This window comes from Ascaphus truei, chromosome 3 (assembly GCF_040206685.1).
Source record: "Ascaphus truei isolate aAscTru1 chromosome 3, aAscTru1.hap1, whole genome shotgun sequence".
In the NCBI taxonomy this organism is placed as follows: domain Eukaryota; kingdom Metazoa; phylum Chordata; class Amphibia; order Anura; family Ascaphidae; genus Ascaphus; species Ascaphus truei.
In genome coordinates, this window is record NC_134485.1 from 154,131,365 (window position 1) to 154,157,096 (window position 25,732).

Consider the following 25,732-nt stretch of genomic DNA (forward strand, 5'->3'; position numbering starts at 1 on the left):
TATTGACCGCAACCTCTTAAACAGGCCAGCGAGTGGGAGTTAATTAGTTAGTTAGTTAGTGGGAGAATATTGCTTGGAGCCCACCAGATATCAACCAAGTCTTTGTCGCCCAGGACCTCACCCAGCACTTCTTCCCATTTTAGCATATAGAAATATTTATTATCTGTCCCAGAGCTAATTAGTGAATAGTACAAGGCAGAAATCATGAACCTCTCTTGAAATCTATTCTGAAATAGAGATTCAAAATAGGTGCATGTAGGAGGATAACCCGCCTAGCAGAACTGGGTGATAAAATAAATGTTTAACCTGTAGATTTCTGAATACTTCCGAGAGTGGCAGGTTCCTTTTTTTTTGTAGCTCTAGGAAGGGAATTATCTCAGTATCGGTGAACAGGTCTCCCACTCTGGTGATTCCAGCTGCCCTCCAAACTTGGAATGCACCTAAAGGTCTACCTGGATCCAAACCTGGTTACAAAAAAGCTGGATCATAGGGGAGCTGACTTTTGTAAGTTTAAATTTACATTTCAGACATTCCCAAGGGTCAGTGAATGTTAATCACTGGGTGAGAGATAGTGTTTGGTTGTCTGCCAGATTTGGTCAGCCATAAAAGAGATTTAATATCTGATGGTTTGGACTCTGCATTCTTGATATCTACCCAGCCTTTCATTTGCGGCTCAGAGTTCCAAAGCAGAATCTGACCCAGCTGGGAGGCCTGAAAGCAGCACTCGTCATTTGGGGGGCCACTCACCCCATTCTTTTCTCTGGAAGGCCTGATAGTATCTCAGCAGACTAGGGAGGCCTAGCCCACCTTTTACCGTGTGTCTATAATGCCTCTCTTTTGACCCTTGGGTGCTTCCTATTCCATACAAATTTTTTGATGTTGTATTGGAGGTCCTCGAGACCTCTAACAGGAATCTTAATAGGTAGAGTGCGGAAAAAGTACATTATCCTTGGAAGGAGATTCATTTTAACATATGCAATTTTGCTGATCAATGATATGTTATATTTACCCATTTTTCTAGATCCTTCTTCAGGTTTTTAATTAGTTTAGGGTAGTTGAATTTGTATAGAGTTTCATATGATTTAGTAATGTATATTCCCAGATAGGGGATATAATGAGATTGCCATGAAAAATCGAAATGAAGTTTAGGAGCTTGACTGTGTCATTGGGCAAGTTGACCGTTAGTGCCAGAGATTTGGTGTAATTAATTTTGAAGCCCGACCTACTTCCAAAATCCTCGAGAGATTGGTAGAGATTTGCGAGAGAGATCAGAGGGTCTGAGAGGGTAAAAAATATGTCGTCCGTAAATAACAAAATGTTATAGCAAATATTCCAAATAGTTATCCCTGATATATTGGGGTTCAATCTAATGGAGGCCGCCAGGGGCTCAATGGAGAGTACAAACAGCAAAGGAGACAGGGGGCACCCCTGCATAGTGCCATTATTTATTTTGTATTTTATTAGAGATGAGGCCAGCACATCTGACTCTAGCTGAGGGATGCTGATATAGACCTCTGTTCGCTTGTAGGAAGCGCCCTGCGAAACCCTTATGTTTGAGTACAGAGAATATAAAGTCCCAGTTCAGTCTATCAAAGGCCTTTTCGGCATCTAGGGAGAGGCATAAGAGTGGCGTCCCCCCTGCGCTCGCTGAGTGTGTCAGGTCTACAATGCGGCATACGGGTCTACAATGCGGCTTGTCTGGTATTGATAAAACCCTCCTGATCATGGTGCACCAGATACGCAATGTACTCGTTCAGCCGATTGGCTAATATCTTGGCAAACAAATTCAGATCAGTATTAATGAGGGAGATAGGGCGATAGCTCGAGCAACTTGTAGGGTCCTTTATTTCTTAAGGATCACCACAATATTTGCTGAGGCCATGGTGTCAGGAATAAGCTCTCCCTTCATAAATGTATTGAATAAAATCCTCAATTGGGGGGCAAGGATTTTGGAAAAAAATTTGTAGTGTAAGCCAGAAAAACCATCAGGACCAGGGGATTTAAGGTTTTTAAGGCCTTTAATTGCAAACATTATTTCCTCACAGGAGATTTCGCGGTTAAGTTTTGATAGTTTTTCAGTCGTTATAGTTGTAAGGTGGCATGGCCATAGAAATTGAGGGAGACTAGTTTTAGAAGGTGGATGTGTGACTTTATCAGTCCTGTTATAAAGTTTCTGATAGATTTTTCTAAATTCCTTTATAAATTTGGTTGGATCATGGGAAAGGACCCCATCTTTAAGGGTTATGGCCTGAACTCAGCCCCCTCCCCCCCCTCAGGCTGCTTGGGCCTCTTAGTTTCCTGGCATATAGTCAGGTCTGCTCTCACTACTCACTATAGGGATACTATCCCTACGGAATACATTATGTTGATTTTACATTTTATTCTGTACAAAAACTACTTTAGATTTGAGAACGATTTTTCCCTACAAATCAAAGGGACAGCTATGGGCAGTAACATGGCCCCTGCGTATGCTAATATATTTATGTCACACTTTGAAGAAGAGTACATCTACAAATCAGAGTTTTTTGTTCACATCTTGAGCTACCATAGGTATATTGATGACCTGTTCTTTGTGTGGACTGAGACTGAGGATCAGTTATTATTGTTTTTTGAATATCTTAATGATCTTAATTCACCAGTACGCCTCACAAACACATGGCAGCTTGCCTTTTTAGATGTCCTCATTACTCAAATTGACGGTGAGTTACATACCGACTTATACAGAAAGAGTACTGATAGGAATGCTACTTTAAGAGCAGACAGTCACCATCCTGCCTCACTTATTGATGCATTACCATTCTCTCAGAAAGTCAGTGTCTGTAAGATCACAAGCAGAGAGGATAAAATCAAACCAGCCCTAGGAGATCTACGCAACAGATTTCTGGCCAGGGGATATCCTCCAGCTGTGCTGGACAAGGCACTGAGCAAAGAGGTAAGTGCTATCAAAAGAAAAAAGGAGGATAGACTTGTCTTTACGACCACTTACAGCCAGGCAGGTGGTTTTGTAAAATCTACCATTCTTAAGAATTGGCACATCTTACAAAATGATGACATACTTTCTGCAAGTTGCTTTGTACCCCCTATGGTTGCCTTCAAAAGAGGAAAAAACTTGGCTGACAGTCTGATATATGCAGACAATGAAGGTAATTATAAAACCCCTCATTTTCTGATGAGCAGGTAACTATAGGTGTTTAAGTTGCTCGGTCTGCAATAGCCTTATTACAGGTAATGTGTTCTGTCACCCTAACAGTGGTAAAAAGATCATAATTAAAGACAGAATGACGTGTAGATCAGATCATGTTGTGTACATAATAAAAGGCCCATATGGCCTACTCTATGCGGGAAAATCTATCAGAATGCTTAAAACCAGATTTATAGAGCATAAAAGTATTATTAGAAAAGGTACGGACCCGTCTGTGCTAGTACAACACTGTGTGGAGCACAATCATAACGTCTCATCCCTGCTGCTTTATGGGTATTGAGTCAGTGGCGCCCAGAAAAGGCACTCCTGACAGGGAGACATTTTTGCTGAGACAAGAAGCATTCTGGATTCACACATTGAACACCAGTAATGGAACAGGACTCAATGATCAACAGAATTTGAGTTGTTTTCTTAACAGAAGATAATTTTTTCTTTATTTACAGGCACCTTTGAGCTGGTACTGTACCTATCATGGACTCTGCTTCTATCCTGATGTGGGAGATAGCTGCGCATCCTTTTCCCCCCTCCCCTCCCTCTCCCCTCCTAACCCCCCGCACCTCCCCACCTCCACTTATATATGCAAAAAATATATTTTGGTGTACTGCTCATCTATATGATATAAGCATATTTATTATACTTGGAACTGTATAGTATTATGGAATACAGCATCATGCAGCTCATGGTCCATTGTTTTTATTACATAGGTATATGGTTTAATTGTCAAAAAAGTGTATGGTGTATTTTTACATGTCACATATGCTTGATTTCCTACTTATGTGTTATCTCAAGCACTCACAGGGTTAAAGCATTGTGAGCTCAGTCCTCCCTGCTCAGAATGTATTCCCATGGCGACGGATTTCATCTACTGCACCGACACACTTTATTCGAGCAAATACCCGGTATGTACCTGGCAGATACCTGGAATGCGCCGCTCCTCACCTCTGACAAGCCCCGTTGCGTTTGCCTTCCCAGCCTGGGTTGATGCCTGGCTGATGGGCGGCTGATCTGTTAAATGATAATGATTAGGATTTAATAGGCTGCAATGCTTCGCGTGTCTACCAGATGGCATAAATTCATGAATTGTAATGCAGTATATATATATATACTGTGCAGTATTGCAGCCAGCGGGAATAAAATGCTTCAATCCCTGCCGGAAAATAACTCAATGCACTCGGGCAGAAAACAGTCACAAACCTCAATACACCCGGGTATACCCGAATTCGTGGGACTAGCCGAGCTCGAATAAAGTGTGTCGCCAGTGTACAGCACAGCACGTGAGTACTGCACTGGTAAGACCTGCCCCTCTTTCCAACTCCAACCAAACACCCCACCTGACGTCTGACGTCATCAGGGGGCGTCGGGCTGATGTGCTGACGTACCATAGGGGCATGTCAACTGGTGTGTGGTGTGGCAGTGTTCTTTTCCTTTGGCAGCTCTGTGCTGTGCTACTGGGGATATGCATGACGACGTCTGACTTCATCACGGAGCGCCACGCAGGCGCGCTGACATCACCACGTGGGCGTCAATGTCATGGAGCTGAGCAGGGAGGGATGAGTATCAGAGGGGGCATGTATTGGTGTGTGTATATATATTTGCTGTTCACTTGTACAGTATTTGGTAGCCTACACCTTGAGAAAGGCAGTATTACTGCCGAAATGTTGGATTTCTTGGCACATTAAACCCCTTTTCATTTGATGATTAAGACCGTGTGCCTGATTCTTCTTCTTCACTGGATCTATTTGGGACTTCAGGAGCTCCCCAGAACCAGCAGTACCCCACTTTCACCCTTTTAGTTTGAGTGCGTGCACTACCTTCACTCCATAGCATAGTATGGGCCTTATTCCCTCGTTCATAGTATTTCTGAGATGTCCATCTCATAGCGTGCTTCATATTGTTTGCCAAGCAAACGTTTAATTCTCCTCTGGTTCTAATTATCTTTGCCAGTGTCTTGGCTGATTGTGTAATTTTATGTCTCTTTTCGAGTTTTGCTAGTTCTATGGTTAGCTCCTTGTTTTTTATTCTAATTTTTTTCTTGAATGAGGCTATCCTCATAAGAGTGCCTCTTATGACAGCTTTATGGGCCTCCCATAATGTGGACACTGGAACCTCGGGGGAATAGTTTTTTTGACAAAATAGAACTTGATATCTTCATTTAGAGGTGTTACTAAGTCCGGGACACATAAGAGAGATTCATTAAGTCTCCATTGGCCTGCCATCTTCAAAGCATTTAAGTGTGGTATTGTGGTGTCTATTAAAGCATGGTCTGACCATGTGATGGGATCTATATTAGCCTTAGGGAGAATTCCAATCAGTTGGGTATTCACCAATATGATGTCAATCCTGGAGTATGAACGATGAGGGGCAGAGTAGAATGTGTAGTCCCTTTCCATAGGGTGTAGAGATATTCAAACGTCTACCTTTTGTGTTTCGTTTAACAGATTAACCAGCAGTCCAGGTTCTTGCGAGCCAAGGTGATAAATCTGCATCGCTGGAACGCCAGAACTGTTTAGATTGGGGGACAGGACTACATTAAAACCTCCTGTCACAATAAAGGCCTTTTATGAATTTTTGGATTAGATTAGAACCATTTGAAAATATGGGGCCCTTGCTGAGTTAGGGACATAGATATTAACCAACGTGACATCAGACCCACCGATCCGGCCTGTCAAAAGAATAAAACATCCCTTGTTATCAGTTTTTTTCAGGTTTAGTTGAAAGGGGGTATGGTTATTGAAAACTATGGCCTGCGCTCTTTTTTTTAACTACAGTATTGAGGATGAGAAAAACATCTTGGGAAATTGTCTGTGTAAAAAGGTTGGTTGGTAACGCTTTGGAAAATGAGTCTCCTGCAAAAAGATGACATCAGCTAGCTCCCTTTTATTGTTAGAAAATGTTGTTCAGTGTTTAGCCTGGCTTTTGAGCTCTTTAACATTATGGGATATGATCTTAAGGGAACCCATCATGGAGGTGGTTGAGTATAATTCGATTATCTCTAAATAATAACCAGTGAGATAATGAGTATGAACGTGGGCTGTACTGTATATATATCTGAGAATACAATATATAGATTCTTGGACCTTGCTGTTACTGAGGGTGAGGGGAGACACACACGAGGGAAAGAATGATAATCAATGAACAAAAATAAAATTTTTAAAGGAAAAAGATTGGGGCCACTAAGTGGCTGCAATAATTAGGACACTGCATTATATATATATATATATATATATATATATATATATATATATATATATATATATATATATATATATATATACAGTATATATATATATATATATATATATATATATATATATATATATATATATATATATGTGTATATATATATATATATATATATATATATATATATATATATATATATATATATATATATATATAAAATAAAAAAATAGATGATACCGTTCTGTGGCTAACGAAATGCTTTTATTTGTGCGAGCTTTCGAGATACACTGATCTCTTCTTCCGGCGATGTTACAATGAATGAAGCAAGCAAAGGGTATACTTAAAAACAGTGTCTCTTGGAATGTTATCTGTGCTTGTCCCTCGCCCATGTGTGGATGTGATTTATGGTTAGAGGTGTTAAATGGTTCCTGAAAGTTAGTGATGTAAGAGTGTGTGTGTGTATTTGTGTGAATATAAATGAATGGAGAGCCCACAGTGTATACAGTGCTTTACAAAAGGTGTGTGTGGAGTGGGAGTTAATATAAATGATGTGGGTAGGTGTGGAAAGGGAGAGATTGTAAAACTAAAAGTGTGTGTAGATACTATGTGGTCCCTATTGGTGTATAGGGATGGAAAAACAAGGAGTATTAGTATGTGTAAGAGACAGCTGTGTGTGCATACATATAGCACAGTATGTACAGACATAGCCTTTAGCGCCCATGGGAAGAGAGTTCACTTGTGTCAGTAATGACTCAAAAAATTTCGATCTCTGTTTAGGCCACCGTTAAGTGTCCCGAACAGTTGCATACATTTGTATTCATGCAACCGTCTCTCTTTCGGTGTTTTAAGATTACCTTTGAGTATGGCAACCCTCAGATCGTTCATCTTATGGTCAGAGAAATGTTCGCCGACATGACCGTCTCTTGTTCCGCGTGTGATGCTGTGGCGATGCAGGTTCATTCTCTTGTTTAGCCCCTGCCCCGTCTCACCTATGTAGTATCAGCCCCCTGGGCATTTCATGCATATGATGAGGTACACGACATTGCTGGAGGAACAGGTGAACCTTCCTCTTATTTTGTATTCCCGATTCCTGTGTGGTATTTGTATTGTGTCCACTGTGTAGAGCATTGCGCAGGTTTTGCATCTTGCGTCCTGGCATGGTTTCGTCCCGCATTCAGTTGTACTGCGGAATACTTTACTCCTCACCATAATATTCTTGAGATTATGAGGTTGTCTATATGATAATAAGGGTGCTTCAGGAAAGACCTGTTGCAGTCTTGTATCTTCCTGGAGGATGGGTTGTAGTTCCCTGGCGATCTTGCGTAGGGCTCCTAGGTGTGGGTTATATGTGACCACCAAAGGTACCCCGTCGCTTTTCTCTTTCTGTTTGTATTCAAGGAGATCACTTCTTGGTATTCTGGTGGCTTTGTGAATTTTCTGGTCTACAATTCTGTGTTTGTATCCACGGTTTATAAAATCTGATCTCAAGGCTTTAATCCGCTGGTCTCTGTCTGCTGTGTCGGAGCATATCCGGTTGTATCGTATGGCTTGACTGTAGATGGTTGCATGTTTGTTGTGTGTCGGGTGGAAGCTGTTGTCCCTCAAATAGCTGGCTCTGTCTGTAGGTTTGCGGTATACAGAAGTCTGTAGTTGGTTGTTCTTTATAGTAATGGTGGTGTCTAGGAAATGTACTTCATCCGGGGAATGAGTGAGTTTGAGGTTGATGGTCGGGTGGAACGTATTGAAGTTGTCATAGAACTGTAGGAGGTCCTGTTCGCCAGAGGTCCAAATCAGGAGGATGTCATCGACGTAGCAAAGGTATGTAAGGGGTTTCAAGTGACAGGTGGAAAGAAAGTCACTTTCCAGTTTTGCGCAGAACAGATTGGCATACTGTGGCACCATAGGAGTACCCATAGCGGTCCTGGTTGTCTGGAGGTATGTGTCATTTCCAAATGTGAAGTAGTTATGAGTCAGAATAAATTCAATGCATTTAGTCACTGTCTCTGTCAGTGGCTCCTGCAGTCCCAGAAAGTATCTGCAGGCTGAAATCCCATCCTCGTGGAGGATGTTTGTATAAAGTGACTCTACATCCATGGTTGCTAGTAGTGTTCCTGTTTGGAGGGGGCCAATGGCATTCAGTTTGTTTAGCAGGTCGGTGGTGTCCTGGATATAGCTGGGTGTGTTCCTGACAAGGGGTTTTAGAATGCCCTCCACCCAGCCAGAAATATTCTCAGTCAGTGTGCCAGATCCAGAGATAATAGGGCGCCCGGGGTTACCCTCTTTGTGAATTTTAGGGAGCATGTAGAATGTGCCAGGTTTTGGGTTAGCTGGTATCAGGTCCAGAATTTGTTCTCTTGTGCAGATCGGGAGTGTTTTAATGATTCTGTTGAGATCTCGCATGTATTTTTTAGTTGGATCCTCCTGCAGTAGGGTGTAATACTTTAAATCAGATAGTTGCCTGTGCGCTTCCCGCAGGAAGTCTGTGGTGTTCATTATGACCATTGCTCCTCCCTTGTTTGCAGGTTTGATTGTTAGGTTGTGGTTGGCCTTTAGCGATTTTATGTAGTATATGTGTATATTCTATGTGTATATATATATACACATACTGTACACGACAAAGTAACTCTGTTTCCACCTCTAGTTTTAGTTACTGAACGTCTAAGATGGTTTGCTAAAGTCTTCCGAATGCAAAATTGTGGCAAAACCAATAAAAAATAAGGACCATATTTGTCCAAGGATAATCTCTTGTTGCGCTGTATGCGATTCCTTTTATTTGATAAATATGGTGATGCACTTGTTTTGCCCAGTCTTATTGTCCGTTTATACAGTAAGATCCATTGGGAGATTGGCAGAATCTGGATTTGTTATTCACATACTCACTTTGAATTTGTAATTGTTATCACTACTATTATTGGCTTATTGGTTTGCTGTTTCCTTGATAAGTTTTTGAAGTTTACAGGGAAAACCGCTCTGTGCTGACTTGCAAGGTGAAGTCATTTAAAATAAATAAAGAGGGAGGTTGCCATGTAAACAAAAAATAACAATACAAGTGCACAACTAAAATGAATTAATAATTGTGATACAGTATAATAGTGATTAAATATTACCACTAAAAAAACCCAAAGTGAAAATCGTAAATATTAACTGTGTTACCAGTCAAATAAACTGAGCGTCTGTGCCTGTTTGTCACTTGCTTGATGTACGCAGAACCTTGAACCATTTTTTTTATATAAAATTGTATTTACATATTTCACGATGAGCGTTGTGCGCTGTTCTTTGTTTTGTTTTGCCATGTAAACACTCTGCTGCAAAATGAAAATAAAAAACAGGTAAGAAAAAAGAAATGAAGGTAAATAATCAGTTTAGGCGGGCATCACGTAAACACAGTCTCAGCAAGTATGTGTCCCTGCTGCTGTACCAGTTGATTTTGTCAATGTGTCAACCAGAATATTGACCTATATTATATTGTATATTATATTGTTGCAGGGGTACGAACCTGATCCTTCTGTAACTACAACAGCTGAGCAGTTTTCTAAAGAGGTAAACATTTTTTTTAAAATTAGCACCATCTATTTTTAGGCCTTTTAATGAAAACTGCCTAATCTGCACTGTGTTCCCGCTACTAGTCTGGTACCGAGCTGTTTATGACAAATGATCCACTAGAAGCTGCAAGTGGCGCCAATATTTTAGTTACGGACACATGGGTAAGCATGGGACAAGAAGAGGAAAAGAAGAAACGTCTGTTGGATTTCAAGGGATACCAGATTACAATGCAGGTACAGTACATGATATTTTCAAATATTTCCTTACCAATGCAGATGTGAAGATCAAGGCCCATATTTACTAAACAGTTCTTCTGGCTTCAGAAGACTCCTTATGGCACATTCAAATAAATGGGTCAGAAGATGTCTCTGCTACAGAAGGTATCTTATGGGATAGTATATTTGGGAAAAAAATTTTAATAGAACTATGTTCACATATACTTATTACCTTATAATATGCTTAGCACACCAGCCAGGAGTCATTTCTGAATGTCAGTAGCAATAAAAGTAGGAAAGAATGTGTGTGTTTTTTTGTTCTTAATAAGAACAGACACAAGAAAACTAAGTATGTCAGAAAATGATTTTATTTAGTCAACGGAAAATATAGGATTTAGATATTACAGTGCACAAATATTAAATATATATTGTTCACATTTTTGTGTTATCACTGCTGTGTTCAAATATTTCATCACTTTACATTTAATATCCATTCACGTGCACATCTGTTCTTTTGCACTTTTTGCACTTTATTGAATTGTTTGCACTAGCACTGAAGATATTTCGCTTACCATGAGCGTCCGACTACACACTTCCCAGTTCAGTGCACAAATAACCTCACCTTTGTAGTAATATAAAGATTGTGGCAGGATGGTGTTGTGTGCAATCAAAAAATTGCAGTAAAAAATAAGTCTGACTATGGCGTATTCTTCCACACAGAAAAAAATATAATTAGAGGCTGTGCTTTTTAAGACTTAATAATGAAAATATATAAAACCAAAACAAAATCTAATTCCCACAAGGAGAATGAAATACATAGCAATTCTTGCCAATCTAGTGATGGCTTGGTCAGAGTAGCTAGTTCTCAACCATAAAGGACTATATTTACTAAGCAGTCTTCTGACATAAGGGATATGGAATGGGCTGGAATAGTATCATCCAGCTATGGAAGGTGTCCTATGGAGTAAGACTGTTCAGTGTATATATAGGACAAAATTGCACAATAATCTACGAGCAAATCTTACCAGCCCTTTACAAATTAGAGGGAGGCCAGTGCCTCTCATGCAGTCATTCTAGTCCCAGTGCCTTGTATGCAGATACCTCACTTTCAACCCTCCGAGAAACCACATGGAGAGATCAAAGGAGGTTTTTATATCATTCTTAACCTGGCTATTTACATTCTCTGAATGGACCTAAGTTGTGACTATAACCCTAGATAACCTTCTGTTTATATAGAAGCTTTCTCTGATCCTGTGACAAAATATAAAGTAGCCTATCCTCTGGCTGCTTCTTATTTCCCTGGGCCCTACCAGTGTAAGCCCTGTTAGGTACAGGCAGTGGATAGGTTAATTCCTTCAGAAGGCCTTGTTTGCTATTGCAGCCTTGGATGCAGTAACTGTATCTAAGGGTGGACCTAGCAACAGCCAGAGAGTGTCAGCATGGGGGAGGTACAGGCTGGGTCACATGCTGGATTGCGATGACCTGTCAGTATAAGACCTGCCCTGTTATGGGGCAGCGTTACAAACCCAAGCCCAGGGTATATAAACTGTCTCTCTTCCAAAAGTGGGTGTGTCTCTTTCCTCCATCTATGAAGTGAGCAACAACTTCCTTGTTCCCAGAAGGGGATGCAGGAGGAAACCATGCAGGAGGAAACTTGGATGGGCATCAAGCCTTGAAGTGACTTTCTAAGGGGAAGCAAGAAAAGGGATGTACCTGCTTTAAGATCTTAACCAATGCAATAAATACCATGGAGCCATATGCAAGTGTGATTCATTATTTTGGGCTAAAGAAATGTGCCAGTCTGGACCATCCTACTATCCCAGAGGATCCTCGCTGACTGGAGGCGCTGCAACCATGAACAAAGGTACTCTGTAAACCTGTCCTGATGATCCCCACACAAACGCGGAAGGGCTCAGCCCTCCTGTTACCTTACAGGTATGCGCCATCTTACATTAAAGACATTAGTAATAGACCAGATGTCACTTAGGGTGGGGGTAAAGGGGCTACAATAATAAAAGACATTTCCAAATTACTTGATGAGTGCTGAGCTACATATAAAGCTATATACGTATGAAAAGTGTATATGGATATTACTCAAAAACAAAATGATAGGTTGATTTACAAATTATATGTTACAAGGATAAAAATGGAAAAGTTTCTCTGGTACAGTACTGTAATGCTCGACCTGCCCACAGACCAGACGAGACCCCGGTACTGAGGTGGAACAGACAAATACCACACACCTAACAGCAAGCGGGGGCGCGACCGGAGTGTGGTAAGTAGCGTAGCTGGTCCGGAGACAAAAATAGAAGTAATTCGGTACTTGCCAAATCTGGCGTAGAATGGTCGAGTCCGTAAGCCAATGGTCAAGGAGTAGAGATGGGTGCGTCGTAGAGTGTCCATAAGCCAAGGTCGTGGAGATGAGAGAGCTGCGTCATCGAGGGTCTGTTTTCCTAGTCCAAGGGGTATAGAAGTCGGCATGGTAGAGAGTCCGTAAGCCAAGTCCGGGTGTCCAGAAAGCAGCGTGGTCGAAATCTAAAGCCAAGGTCAAAATCCAGGGAGGTCAGCAGAGAATCCAGGGACAGGAACAGGGGCTGAAACAACAAGAGAGCCAAGCAGAAGCAGACACCACCAAGGTACAGTAGCTATGCAGAGCACTGGGAGAATGGGGAGACAGAACTAAATAGTGGGCAGGGGCCTATCAGGGGAAAAGGAGGAGCGGAGGTGCGGTCCAGGGATTCACTTGATAGGGGAGAGAAGCCTGGGGGTTGACCCGGGTAGAGCTGGGGCTGGGGAGCGCGCTAGTGCGCAGGCCCGTAAGGAGGAGGCAGGACTACCTTCAGGATGCCGAGTATGAGAAGCTTGGGTACGCGCGCCCCTGTAATGATGACGCGCGCGACCGGGAAGAGGGAGAGCAGCCGCGGGGGTGACGCAGACGGCAGAAGAATGCCGCCGGGGATTCGGGGCAGTGGTGGCAAAAGGTAACGGGGCGCCGAGAGCGGGAGTCCCCACAGCGCGGGACCTTACAAGTACTTACCATTACTTTACTAGGAAAATGCCTCCAGACCCTTTTATACCTTACTCTCACCTGCCCAAGCACACCACTTAGCCGGACCACATGAGGCCTTTATCTTTGTGTCACCATGTGGCCAGACTCTATTATTTAACAACCGAGAGATCATTGTTAAATGCCATTTAATTGAAAAGGCAATAGTGCTTTATTCGCAAAGGGTCAACGTATTACGCCTACATAGATTTCACCACTGGCTAACATGTATTGGACTTACCTGACTTTACAAAACACTGTCTAAACCTGACAGGTTACACTCAGAGGGCTTCATCACATTCTACTGTACCTGTAATGCGTTCACGTTAATTGCTTTATCTGCAGATGGCTGTGGTGCACAAATAGGGCCAGATCTTATGAAAAAGTTTACAAACCTGTTGCTTTAATCTCACAAGAGGCTTCTCCGTGTCCTATCTGTACTGGGACAATGTGCATTGTTCATGTTCAATTTAAAATTGGTTAATGTTTACTGGTATTACCAGATCTTAATATATGTAGTTTAAACCTTAAGAGAACCGTCCCTGGTCTGCCAACACCGGGCGCACGCAGTGCTTTCCCCCTGTATCTTTGTGCCTTTCCAGGCGCGACAACCCTTGATCACCTGCTTTCCCCCGAACCCACCTGTAACATCACATTTTAGTCAAGGGCAGAAGAGAACAAGGTCTGAATCACCTTGAAATGCTCATCTTATTTTCCGCCATACCTCCCCCCTCAGTTCCCATTGGGGCACCTACAGTATAATGTGTTCCGCTAAATCCCTTGGTCGCAAATTATACCATGTACATTTCCAGGGATTCGCAGATGTTGGATGGCTCTCTCCCAATGTCTCTGAAACTCATCTCTCACAATGTTAAGGGTTTCAACAGCCCCTGCAAGAGGAGAATGGCATTCTCAGATTATTATTTTTTTTAAATGGGTGGAGATATGACAAAAATGTTCCAATTGTTTTCTCTCTTCAGCAACAATGAAGAAGAAGGGAGTTACGATTTTAGTAAACAGTTTTTACTTTGTTCCCAGTCTCTCGAGGGTGGACAGAGAGAGCAGATTCCTAATAGTAATAAGGAACCCTTATGGAAGAGATTTAACTATAGCAAACGCTTACGCCCCAAATGATTGCAGCTTAAAAAGTGTTGATCTATTCTTCAGTATACTTGGTGGCATTGCAGTGGGCCAGATAATCCTGGGGAGTGACATTAACCTAGCCCTAAAAGACTGATCTTGTACTTCAAGTGACAGGCAAATATATCAAAAGGTGGCGCTCCAAAATTATAAACACATATGTGAAAAAATGTGATACTTATACAAACATGAATTAATGCTGCTTAACCCAGTGTGGGGTCGTTCTCTCGATCCCGTGGACAGTGAAGAAGTGAAGATCATCAGGAAGCGCTTCCTGATGATCTTCACTTCTGATCTTGTCCTTCAGGCATCGCTACTCTGAGCTATAGAGCACTACCTGGTGAGAATTTAACCCCATAACAGATGATTACACCTTTTTTTTCATTCCCCCACCAATGATATTCTCGAATTGATTATGTTTTCATAAACACAAGCCTGATACTTAAAGTTTCGGGCTCTAAAATACACACAATACAGTGGTCGGACCACGCCCCAGTTGAAGCGCTACTTGATCATTTTTATATTAGATCCCCCAAAATCACACTGGCAACTCAATGAATCCTTTTTGAAAGTTCCAGAAGTCCTGCAGGAAATGGAACAGGAACTGAATTTCTATTTCCAAACCAACATGATGAGCATGTCATCTTTGTCCACCCTCTGAGTGACCCATAAGGCCATGATTAGATTAGATTTAAAAGAATAGCTGCAAATAGAAAAAAATAGGATGAACAAAAATCAATTCTCTACAAAACTAAAATTGACATCCTAGCTAAATTACACAAGAAGGACCAAACCGAAGCAACATTGGAGAGGTTGAGAGAAGTATGGGCGTAATTGAACTTATGAAAAAAAAGGGGGGGGATCCTCCGGCGCGTCGTTCCACTCGTGATTCCAGGACACATGCAACGTAAGAAAGAAGAAATGGGGGACCACAATCAGGGGTAATTCAATGCATAAGGGTACTCTATAGCTTTAAAAAGGAGAGCACACTTACATAAAATAGCTGATCTTCAGGTACAGATGGGGGGGGGGGGTGGGAAGAGGGGGGGACCTCTTGATGATTCCTCAAAATAAGGAAGAGAAGGGAAATATAGTGTAACACCTTTTATTAACAATACAGAGGCGGCACACTTTATTAGCACTTGGCTAGTGCCGCAAGCCGGGAGTTTTCCTGGCTTGCTCGTTGCATTCCCTCAGCGTGCCACGCGTCATCGATGCGCGATCACGCTTCACGTCACTGAGGAAGCTAATGCGAAACGCGTCTGACGGTTTTTGGGCATCTCAGGCCACCATACAGAGGAGAGAAAGTACTATCCCAGCTTGGCCAGCATTTCGTCCGGAGCGCATGCGCATGCGCAACAGGCGGGAGCTGTAGAAGGAGCGTGTGAGGAGGAAAAAAAACGGAAGGAGACCCGGTTCGTGCACGAGTTCCTGGAGATCCTCCCTGCTGTTTACTGGACCCTGCACACCATATTAACATCATACCAGCTGGAACGGAGGCCACAAGAGACCACCCATTCTTTGGAAGGACCCTCTGTGGAATCTGGAGACATCTCCTCTCTATGCCAATAGTTATTGGCCGCTTGTGAGTTTTTAATCTCTATTTTATGTATTGTTAATAAACGGTGTTACACTATATTTCCCTTCTCTTCCCTTTTTTGAGGAATCCTCAAGAGGTCCCGCCCTCTTCCCCCCCCCATCTGTACCTGAAGATCAGCTATTTTATGTAAGTGTGCTCTCCTTTTTAAACTATAGAGTACCCTTATGCATTGAATTACCCCTGATTGTGGTCCCCCATTTCTTCTTTCTTACGTTGCATGTGTCCTGGAATCATGAGTGGAACGACGCGCCGGAGGATCCCCCCCCCTTTTTTTTCTGTGACAATATAGAGGTTGGTGAATCACCTCTAAGAGACTCGGGCAGCCGGATCACACTCTGTGAAGGACTGAAGTCTTGGACTATACAGTAGCATGGTTGGCGCAATTATCCCATTTGTCTTTTAAACTGTAACTGAACTTATACTTTGCTACACTTGCTGAGCAATCTCTGAGGTGAACAAGGAGGAAGTTCTTTGAGAAAGCGATCAAGCGAGACTCTCTACTGCCAGCCAATCTAAGAAACAAATGTTCCTCTTATTGTATCCATTGTATATGCTTGAAATCAACCAACCAACTAACCATAACTTAACAGTGAATTCCAAAAATGTTATACCAAACTGCATGACGAAAAAAAATCCTTCACAATAACCAAAATGAAAACCCATTATCTCCATGTCTAAAGTCGGACAGCTTACCAGAATTAACCCCCTACTGACAAGTAGTCCCTGGGCCAACAAAATGGCCTCAGATTAATTATTTTTTGTTATAATGAATTGAAAATCCTCAAATGCTTGTGGCCCTTATGGATTTACCAACATATATTATAAAACATTCTCAAAACTTCTTTCCCCACACTTTCTGAAATTGTTCAATTCTGTGCTCAAGGACTGCTCTTTCCACCCATCATGCTTCCGGCTTCGACCTACCTTATTCATAAGGACAGAAAGGACAATGCCTGTTGCGCAAGCTATAGGCTGGTCTCGTTAATCAACTCTGATCTAAAAATATTCTCCAAGATCCTAGTGTACAGGCTGAATGTGGTCCTTCCCTCCCATATTGCTACAGATCAGCTTCGTTTTGGAGACCTGCTAAACACAAAGTCCTACATACAATCTCTCATTCGCTAAAGCCATGGGAAAGCTTTCATTCTAAAATAAACTCTCGTTCACAAGCTCCTTAATGATGCAGCTACAAGATCATCCAGAATTTGCACCAGGCTTATCGGGAAGTGCTTTCCCAAAATTGGGACAAAGTAAATACTATAATATTGAAAGATTTAGACCACAAAATCAGGCAATTTTATTATTTCTCTAAAGAAAAGGACCAGCCAAATTGCAAACTATTTAACTTTTTACAAGCAGCAAAAATGAATATTACAATGCTATGGTTATTTTACGGGCCCAGAAATAGACTCCTAAGAGAAACTTAAGTTAATGAGACAATGGGAGGTAGATCTTAGTGAGGAGCTGGAAGGGGAAGATTGGGAAGAAATATTTGATGCAGCGGCTAGCAGCTCCAAATGCACAACCATCCAAGAGAACTTATACAAGGTCATGTTGAGATGGTACAAGACCCCTTTGATATTATACAAATGTATTCTAGGTTACTCACCACTGTGCTCAAAGAGCTACAGGAAAATATCGTATTTTATACAGTAGTCTTGTCCCCCAACTACACGCATTTGGAATAAAGTAAAGAACAGAACTTGAATGTTGACCTACCCCTGGACCCTTTACTCATCCTTTTAAACAGACCTCTCCAAGATTGATCTACAGTAGATCTGAGATTAAAATGATCTCACATCCTGTACAGTATAGCTACAGTAACTAGATGTGAGCTGGCTGCCCTTTGGAAGCAGAGAGAAAACCCCAATCTCTCTGCAATATCATTAACAAATTTTTTTTTTTTTGCCAAATAAAAAAAAGATGACTATTTACCTGAATGATTCATGACCTAAATTCCAGAGAGTCTGGCAGCCTTTGCTCACCCACACAGGTATCCGGATCCTGAACCCCACAATTCTCCTCTGAGGTCCTGACCACATTGGGTAACCTTGAGTGACTGTTTCCATGGTCCCAACTTGGGCCTTTGTGTGAGTTCTCTTCAAGAAACAGGTCACATTAGCTCATTCATCAGTAAATAACCAAGATATCTATTTCTGTATAAAGCCTCGGCCAAGGTTCTTGCTGGCGTGCGGAGGCATGCTGAGGCTCAGGGAAAGCGGGTGCTTTCCCTGGTCTTAGACAGTGCGCCATCCGGGGGCGTGTCGGGGGCGTGTCGGCGGGCGGGCCAATGACGTCACGGAGCTGGTTCGCCCTCATTGGGCGAACCACTCACGTGACCGGCTCTGCGCTCCGGCAAGCGCTTGATTTTAAAATTTCCCTAAGACCTACACTTCCGCACGCTTGCGGAAGCGTAGGCGAGCCCCTACTAAAGCCGCTCTCATTGCGGCTGTAGGGGCTCACTGGCAAGTACCAGCGCGCCTCAGCACGGTTATGCGCTGACCATGCCCGAGCCCTTACTCTGCCACCTCATTATGTACACTTTCGTAATTTGAATCACCCACCCCCGTTTTTTTTATTTCTGTACTCCACCCCCTGTTTTTGTGTTGCTGAACATTTTCAATAAAATTTGAGTTATAAAATATAAATACAAGAAAAATTAAGACTGTTTGTACAGATTTAGAAGTGTTGCTGTAAATTTAAACAACCACAAATGTTTTTATTAGTTCAGCCTACATACTGTAGAAATGTATGCTATTTAATATTCTAAGCATGTTTATTGCAGTTATGCTGTACATTTTCCTATAAAAGCTACTCTTCCAATCTCCTTATGGGATACATTGTAATGCTTTTTATTTTGAGTGGTTTAATTAGTTAATTGCCTCCCAGTATAACATAACTTTTTAGGTTTTATACTAATTACTCTGGGCCAAAAGCATGCGTGATTGCATTGCTTTAAAACATTTTGTTCTACAAACAGTGATTTGTTGTATATAATATTTTCTTACTTATTTTTAGAATTGTAATGCTTCCAGGTTTGGCCATTATAATGCAATTTAGTACAGACTCATATGGTACTATAAGCATTACAGTTTTTTTCTAGTTTGAACGTAAGTGATTTCATATGATAACCACCTACATACAGTATTTTCATACTTTTTTCTGATTTATTTTTAAGACTGGAAAAGTTGCCTCACCCAACTGGGTATTCCTTCACTGTCTACCAAGAAAGCCTGAAGAAGTAGATGATGAGGTCTTCTATTCGCCCAAATCCCTGGTTTTTGAAGAGGCAGAAAATAGGAAGTGGACAATCATGGTATGATATATGATATGTGTGTAAGAGACGTGTTCAGATGTATGCAATGGAGACTGTTTTAAGGTGAAATTAAATAAGGCTTTTATTGTGCCTTTTTCTTTAACACAAGAAAACATCCAAACGTATGCAAAAAAGGGGTCAAACAAAGCTTCTGTTCCACTTGGGAGTATTTCTAGTTAAACCTATGCAGTCAACAACTCCCTTTAGATTAGCATGTCTCCCAGCCCCAAACATATATCTTGATATGTGCAGATATACAAAAAGTCTTATAAAGGAAAGTCTTATCTGTCTCTTGTAGGGGAAGGCTTCTTTGTTCTCCAGGTTTAGAAGTACTTTCCCCTGTGTCTTGCTTGCAGCGTGCAGTCTCTTCTGCAAGGCTCAAGACGTCTGTCTCCTTGTTCAGCTTACAGGTGTGCTAAGTAGTCTCACTTCCTGTCTCAGAGGCAGGCTTTTTCTAACACCTCTAATCAGCCAGGTGCTGGTCAATTAACCAGAACACTGCTGGATTAGAGGCAAGTTTTCTGAACAGGGTAAGTCCCCTGTTACAATGTGGAAAAGCAAAAACAGATTATATGGTACAAAGAGGTTGGGCATGTTCACATTTTACACATGGCAGGTAGTTAACTGTTTTATTAAAATATACTAATACAAAGGAACTTTCCTTAATATTTTGCAAATAAGTAGTTCTAGTGTGAAGTTGCTAGTCTGTGTTAAAGAAGTTTAGTTCCATTCATCTGAACTGGATTCTTCACTCACAATGGGAAACAGCCTGATAGAGAAATTCTGGGACATATTGACAACAAATAAGCTTATTGGTTATGTCAAATTTATGGTGAGGTTGGTTATTAAAGTTACCGGGCTGAAAAACTATGCCAAAAAACAGCACAAGAACAAAGTTAAAAAAAGCAGCTTTCCCAGGGCCAGATCCACAAAACTCTGTCACTTGACGTAACATTAACCTAAATTAACGTCACATTAAGAGTAATGCTAAGTTATGTTTTCTACCATAAAAAGCAACTCTTTCGAATCCCTTCTCTGTCCACCCTCTCCACCTCCCCATGCTGTCTTCACAGCTCAAGAACTTGACCCAGATTTCAAAGAGTAAATTAGCATTATACGTAATGATATATCACACGGTCTATCACTCAACCACGCTGACATGTCCCCTATCTGCCCCCAAAGCAACAGTTGACTTCTGAGGCTAAGGCCCCGCTCCCAGAGTCAGCACGCCCGCACTGCAGACAGGCGGGGCGCTGACATACACAGACCGCGATATGCGGTCTGTAGGGAGCGGGAGTTGGGCGGGAGTGGGAGGCTTGACAGGGAGGGGGGGCGTGGCTTGAGCGGAGGGACCCACTACTCTCCCCTCCCCCTCCCTCCACGGGCTCGGGCTAGAGCTTCTGATGGTAAGCAACACACACACACACTCATACACACACATACACATACACACAGGCACTCATACACACACACACACACGCGCACACACACAGGCAGGCACTCACGCACTCATACACACACACACACAGACAGAGGCAGGCAATCACGCACTCAGACACATACACACACACACAGGCACTCATATACACACACACACACGCGCACACACACAGGCAGGCACTCACGCACTCATACACAAACACACACACACACAGACAGAGGCAGGCACTCATGCACTCAGACACATACACACACACACAGACAGGCACGCACGCACTCAGACACATACACACACACACAGACATGCACGCACGCACTCAGACACACACACAGACAGGCACTCACGCTGCTTTCACTCCACACTCCTCCCCGCTCCCGAAGCCTCTCCTCCTGAAGCCTCCCCTCCCCATTGGCTCACAGCCACACCACGTGACGCGTCAACGCTAGGGATCACCATTTTCTTGTGTCCCATAGTGGCTGACGCGCCACAGCGTGTAGTGCGCTGTGCCGCCAGGGGGGACCGGGACCGGCTCGGGAGGATTCCCCTGCTGGTGGGGTACTCGCGTGTGGCCGCCCGCGCCAACGAGCGCAGCGGGACCGAGGCCTCCCCTCTGGTTACTGAGAAGGAAGTCTCAATATCCCTACAACCTGTGACTAAAAAAACTAACTAATGTGCATAAACTAAGCGCTATACTATTTAAAAAAATGTGCTCAATAGTTAAGATAAGATATGATTCCTAAGTGAAGAAATCTCATAAAAAGCAGCATAGGGAAATTCACACAAATGCTCTCCTATGTATAATTTTAAACAAATATGAAAAATAAATTGCAATCCCCGGCGCTAGTAGGAAATGGAATATAATACCAATTGATAAAGTCCAATGATTTGTGTATCAGTCTTTCACAATGGATCACAGTCCCACAACGAATAACAGTGTTGCCTTGATATTAATAAAGAGAATGAAGAGATCACACAACCATTGCGCAGTACCACAAAGATGTTTAAATCCCCTTTCCCAGAAAAAAGCCTACTTACAAGATAGCAGGCTTGTGAATTCGGTGGATAGAATCTGTGCTTGCTTCAAGGCTTTCTTACACCAGACCGCTTGTGATGTACTTCCAGTCTTCTTTTCCGAAATCCTCCGTTGACAAACACACCACAGATCATCCAACCGATATGAATGAGAGAAAGGCCAAATGGTGCAATATTGCTACAAAAAATACTTTTACTCACACACAATTAAAACTCTGAATGGTGTAACACCTCAGGTGAACATGATTTTCTGTTCTTGCTTTAGGTAATGTCACAATATGAGCTTTGATTTAATTTAGCTGTGGATCCAGCCCCTAGTTTTTATTATTAATATTATTTGGTATAACTAGTGTTCTGTTTTGACTTAGATTTGCACCAGTTTTGGAGCTTGTAGACTTTGAGCCCACATTGTGTTCTATAGCAGGGGGACGCAAATTGGGGGGCGCTTACAAAGGCCCTGCATGCTTCCCCAAAGCATTTAAATTAAATGCCGGGGGAATCGCACAAGGCCTCTCTAATTTCCCTTACCTGATCTCTGGCAGCTTCTGGCGATGCAACGCCATGACAATGCGGCGTAAAATGACGCTTTTGGTCACAACGTCTCATTGCCATGGCAACGTGACATCACATCATGTTGTGACATCAGAAATGCCGGTGAAAAGGTAGGGGTGCGAGCAGGGGGGGAGAGCAGGCAGGTTGGCGCAGACTTAGAAGTTTGCACACCCCTGTTCTATAGTGGTTTAATATTAAACTCTACTTTCTACTTTAAAGTGTCTATTTTCACTTTTGTTCTCCTCAGGGTGTCATGGTTTCATTGCTGACTGATTACTCTCCACAACTGCCAAAGCCTACGTTTTAATTCCTGGTGCATGTCTGCAAACTGTATATTGCAACAGACAAGTTATCTGATTCACAAGAGCGAACCCTGTCTGAAAGCATTAAAATAAATTCTTTTCACATGCTGCTGAATACATGTCCTGTTAAGTGGAATAAATAGCATTAGTCTGCTGCAAATCCGTTCATAGATGATGCAAAATGATTTGACATAAATTGTATTGGTGGTTCCAGTTCTCTGTCGGTAAAGCTTAAAAAAATACTTGTTAATTACAGTCTCTTAGTGGGTTGTCATTTTATAAAATACACAGCGTTTGTGTATTAAGGTTCAGTTGTCAAGTTATTAAACCATATGCATGTGTAATTTTTTTTATTATATAATTCAGATTTTTAGATTTGGCTTTGAAGATATTAAATTCAATATTTACCTGAATAATGCTGTGCTTCCATATCATAATAGTATATAAATATACTTTTCTAAGTATTTTTACTGACACCTTAAGGGTTAGCAATTAATATTTAGCTAAAAGAAATGTAAATGTGTGCATTGATGACTCAGTGTGGGCAAGTAAATTAGATTATTTAAACATGCCCTGGAAATGTTTCAAACACTATTGTAACCCAACAACTTGCTAATAATTGACATGTGCAGGTCATTACATTTTCCTCTGCTAAACCTGGCGCTGTAATTTATGCAAGTCTTGCACCCCTCTTTGAATTCTTTAAGAAAATACTGTGATTAGCTGTCAAGGAAACATCTTTCAAAGCAGTTTATGTGACCTATTACTAAAGCACTCTGTATCTGTAGCTGCACCATACCGCAATAGGTCAATTGACTATAGAAGGCTCACATGTGCATCACACCTGCCACAGCTTTGCAAATAAGGTCCAGTGTATCAAGCAGACTGTATACAAAACAGAAGGGGAGGTGGGGATGTATCACCAAAGGAGAATGGTACTGCTGAACCATATACATCCACCCACATTTGCCACAATTTTGGATATGCTATCATTACTCCTATAGTTTGTGAGTATATTGGAGGTTTATTGCATCACCTATCCACCTTGTTTTGCAATACTCTTCTATGTCCATTTTTCTCCTTCACCTTTGGTGATACATCCCCTGCTCCCCTGCTGTTTTGGATACTGACTGTGGAGGGCATTGGAACGTGTCCTGTTTTAGGGTTTCCAGTGGAGGAGTATACTGTTCATATATATATTTATTAATTATTTTCACTGGTATCACTTGATTTCACTGTTTTATAGTTTATGTGTTAGTGAGTCACTTATATCATGATTTTATGTTAGACACTGTTATTTTTGTGTTTCACATTCACTTCCATATCACTTATGAGAGTTTTATTAGATTACATTTCACTTAACCTGTGTTGAGCACCATACCATAATTCTTTCCATATCAAGCAGACTGTGTCAACAACATAATGGGTTCGGTGTACTAATATTTTGTTTATCAAAATGTCCAGTATTAAAAAGTAATACAAACCTTCACAAAATTTGCGTTCTGTATAGGAGAATTCATACACATGACGCATAATTTGTTGTTTGAAATAATTTTGGACTCACTGTGTCATGTTGAATATCTGATTGATACAATTGAAATGAAAACAGAATAATGCGTATTTACGTACCTACTGTATAACTTCAGCTATTAGTTCAATATTATTTATAAAAGCCGTAGTCTGAAAATTATACATTTTGTTAACCAATATAATTAAACATCTGTGGTGTGTCAAATTTAGGTTGATGCATAGCAAATTCATTCTGCGCTAACACTATTGTATTTTTAGGATTTAAGCCAAGTTGAACTTGACAGGCGATTTTGACACACTTTCTCCTTTTTTTTGGCACACAGTAACATTATTTTTTAGTACATACCATTAACATCTGTGCACCTCCCCCCTCCCCAATCCAAAAGCAAAAGGTAATTTTTGCCTACTGCCGTAGGTAGAGAAATTTCCAGTTCAGTACACATAGCCGCATTCAAGCACAATTTAAAGTGTGCTAAAAAAGCTGTTTGCATTCATTGACCCCCTGTGTATCAAGGTGAAAGTAGAGCAATTCTGGGGGGAAAATCCCCCACCATATATATCAAAGAAAGAAATCCTATTACTTTCAATTAAGTTTATTTCTTTGATACATATTTGGTGTAGGCAATTAAGTTTGAGTGACAAACTATTCCATTTAAATTAAATTACTTAATGATTCCAATTAAAGATACTTTTTTACAACATTTTAATTCAAAAAGATACTTTTTTTTTGTTTAACTGTTATAATTTTGTCACACATGTCTGTCACAGACTCTATTAATGCAGGTCAGAATTGGCGGTTTATTAAACACCCCGACCAATAAGCACAACTGGTTAAAGTTAATACTGCACATGCAGCTATCCTATTATTATAAAGTATATGCATTGTCTAAACTTCAAATGCTTCACTGAAGCAAGTGGATGTTGTAATCACATTTAATGACATTAATTAACGTTAGCAAGGAAACAACCAACACACAGAACACTGACTCTGAGATGCAAATTCCAAATGTATCTTTCAACACCATTTTTAAACCTGAAAAATAAATAATACTCCTTAAAAAAGATGTATTCCTTCTGTTTCTCTCTTTTCCCCTTCTTTTTCTAACTTCTCTCTCTTGATGTCTTAAGGGACTCAGAGGCCTCGCGTATCGTGGCGATGATCTCTTCTATTCTTTCCCCCTCACATTATAAAATATCTCTGTATTAGACTATGTACATTACATTACATTATGTATGCTTATTGTTGATTTGCCTAATAAAAATATTTTGAAAAAAAAAAAAAAAGATGTATTCCATCCCATTTATCGTGTTCCTAGTCCCATACTTTTTAGATTCTGTTATCATCCAAGGTATTAGATAAATCCTCCTGTTGTACCTGTATCCTTTGATCGATATAATGTTTGTAGTTAATCCTTACACATAATTGATTTTCACAATTTTTTGTTGAGCAAGAGAACCACTTTGTTGCCAGGGGGACCTTTAATGCAGTGGAAAGCAAGGTGGTGTAGGTCCCTTTAACAGTAAATATATTACTCTTTGATATAGCGCCGTAGTAGAGCAAAACGCGTAAGAGGATTGCTCCTTGTCATCTGCTGATGTTGTGTTTGACTCCCTTACAATAATAAATCCA

General features: G+C 41.3%; 1 protein-coding gene across 1 annotated transcript in view; it reads left to right on the plus strand.

The window, feature by feature from the left end:
* OTC (ornithine transcarbamylase) overlaps positions 1–25,408 on the plus strand; it is a 123,546-nt gene extending 98,138 nt beyond the window's left edge. The window contains exons 3-6 of the mRNA XM_075589679.1: positions 9,872–9,925; positions 10,012–10,161; positions 19,108–19,245; positions 22,518–25,408. Of these exons, the coding sequence (XP_075445794.1) occupies positions 9,872–9,925; positions 10,012–10,161; positions 19,108–19,245; positions 22,518–22,577 (402 nt within the window). The 3' untranslated portion in view covers positions 22,578–25,408. The remainder of the gene's footprint in view (positions 1–9,871; positions 9,926–10,011; positions 10,162–19,107; positions 19,246–22,517) is intronic.
* The last annotated feature ends 324 nt before the right edge of the window (positions 25,409–25,732 follow it).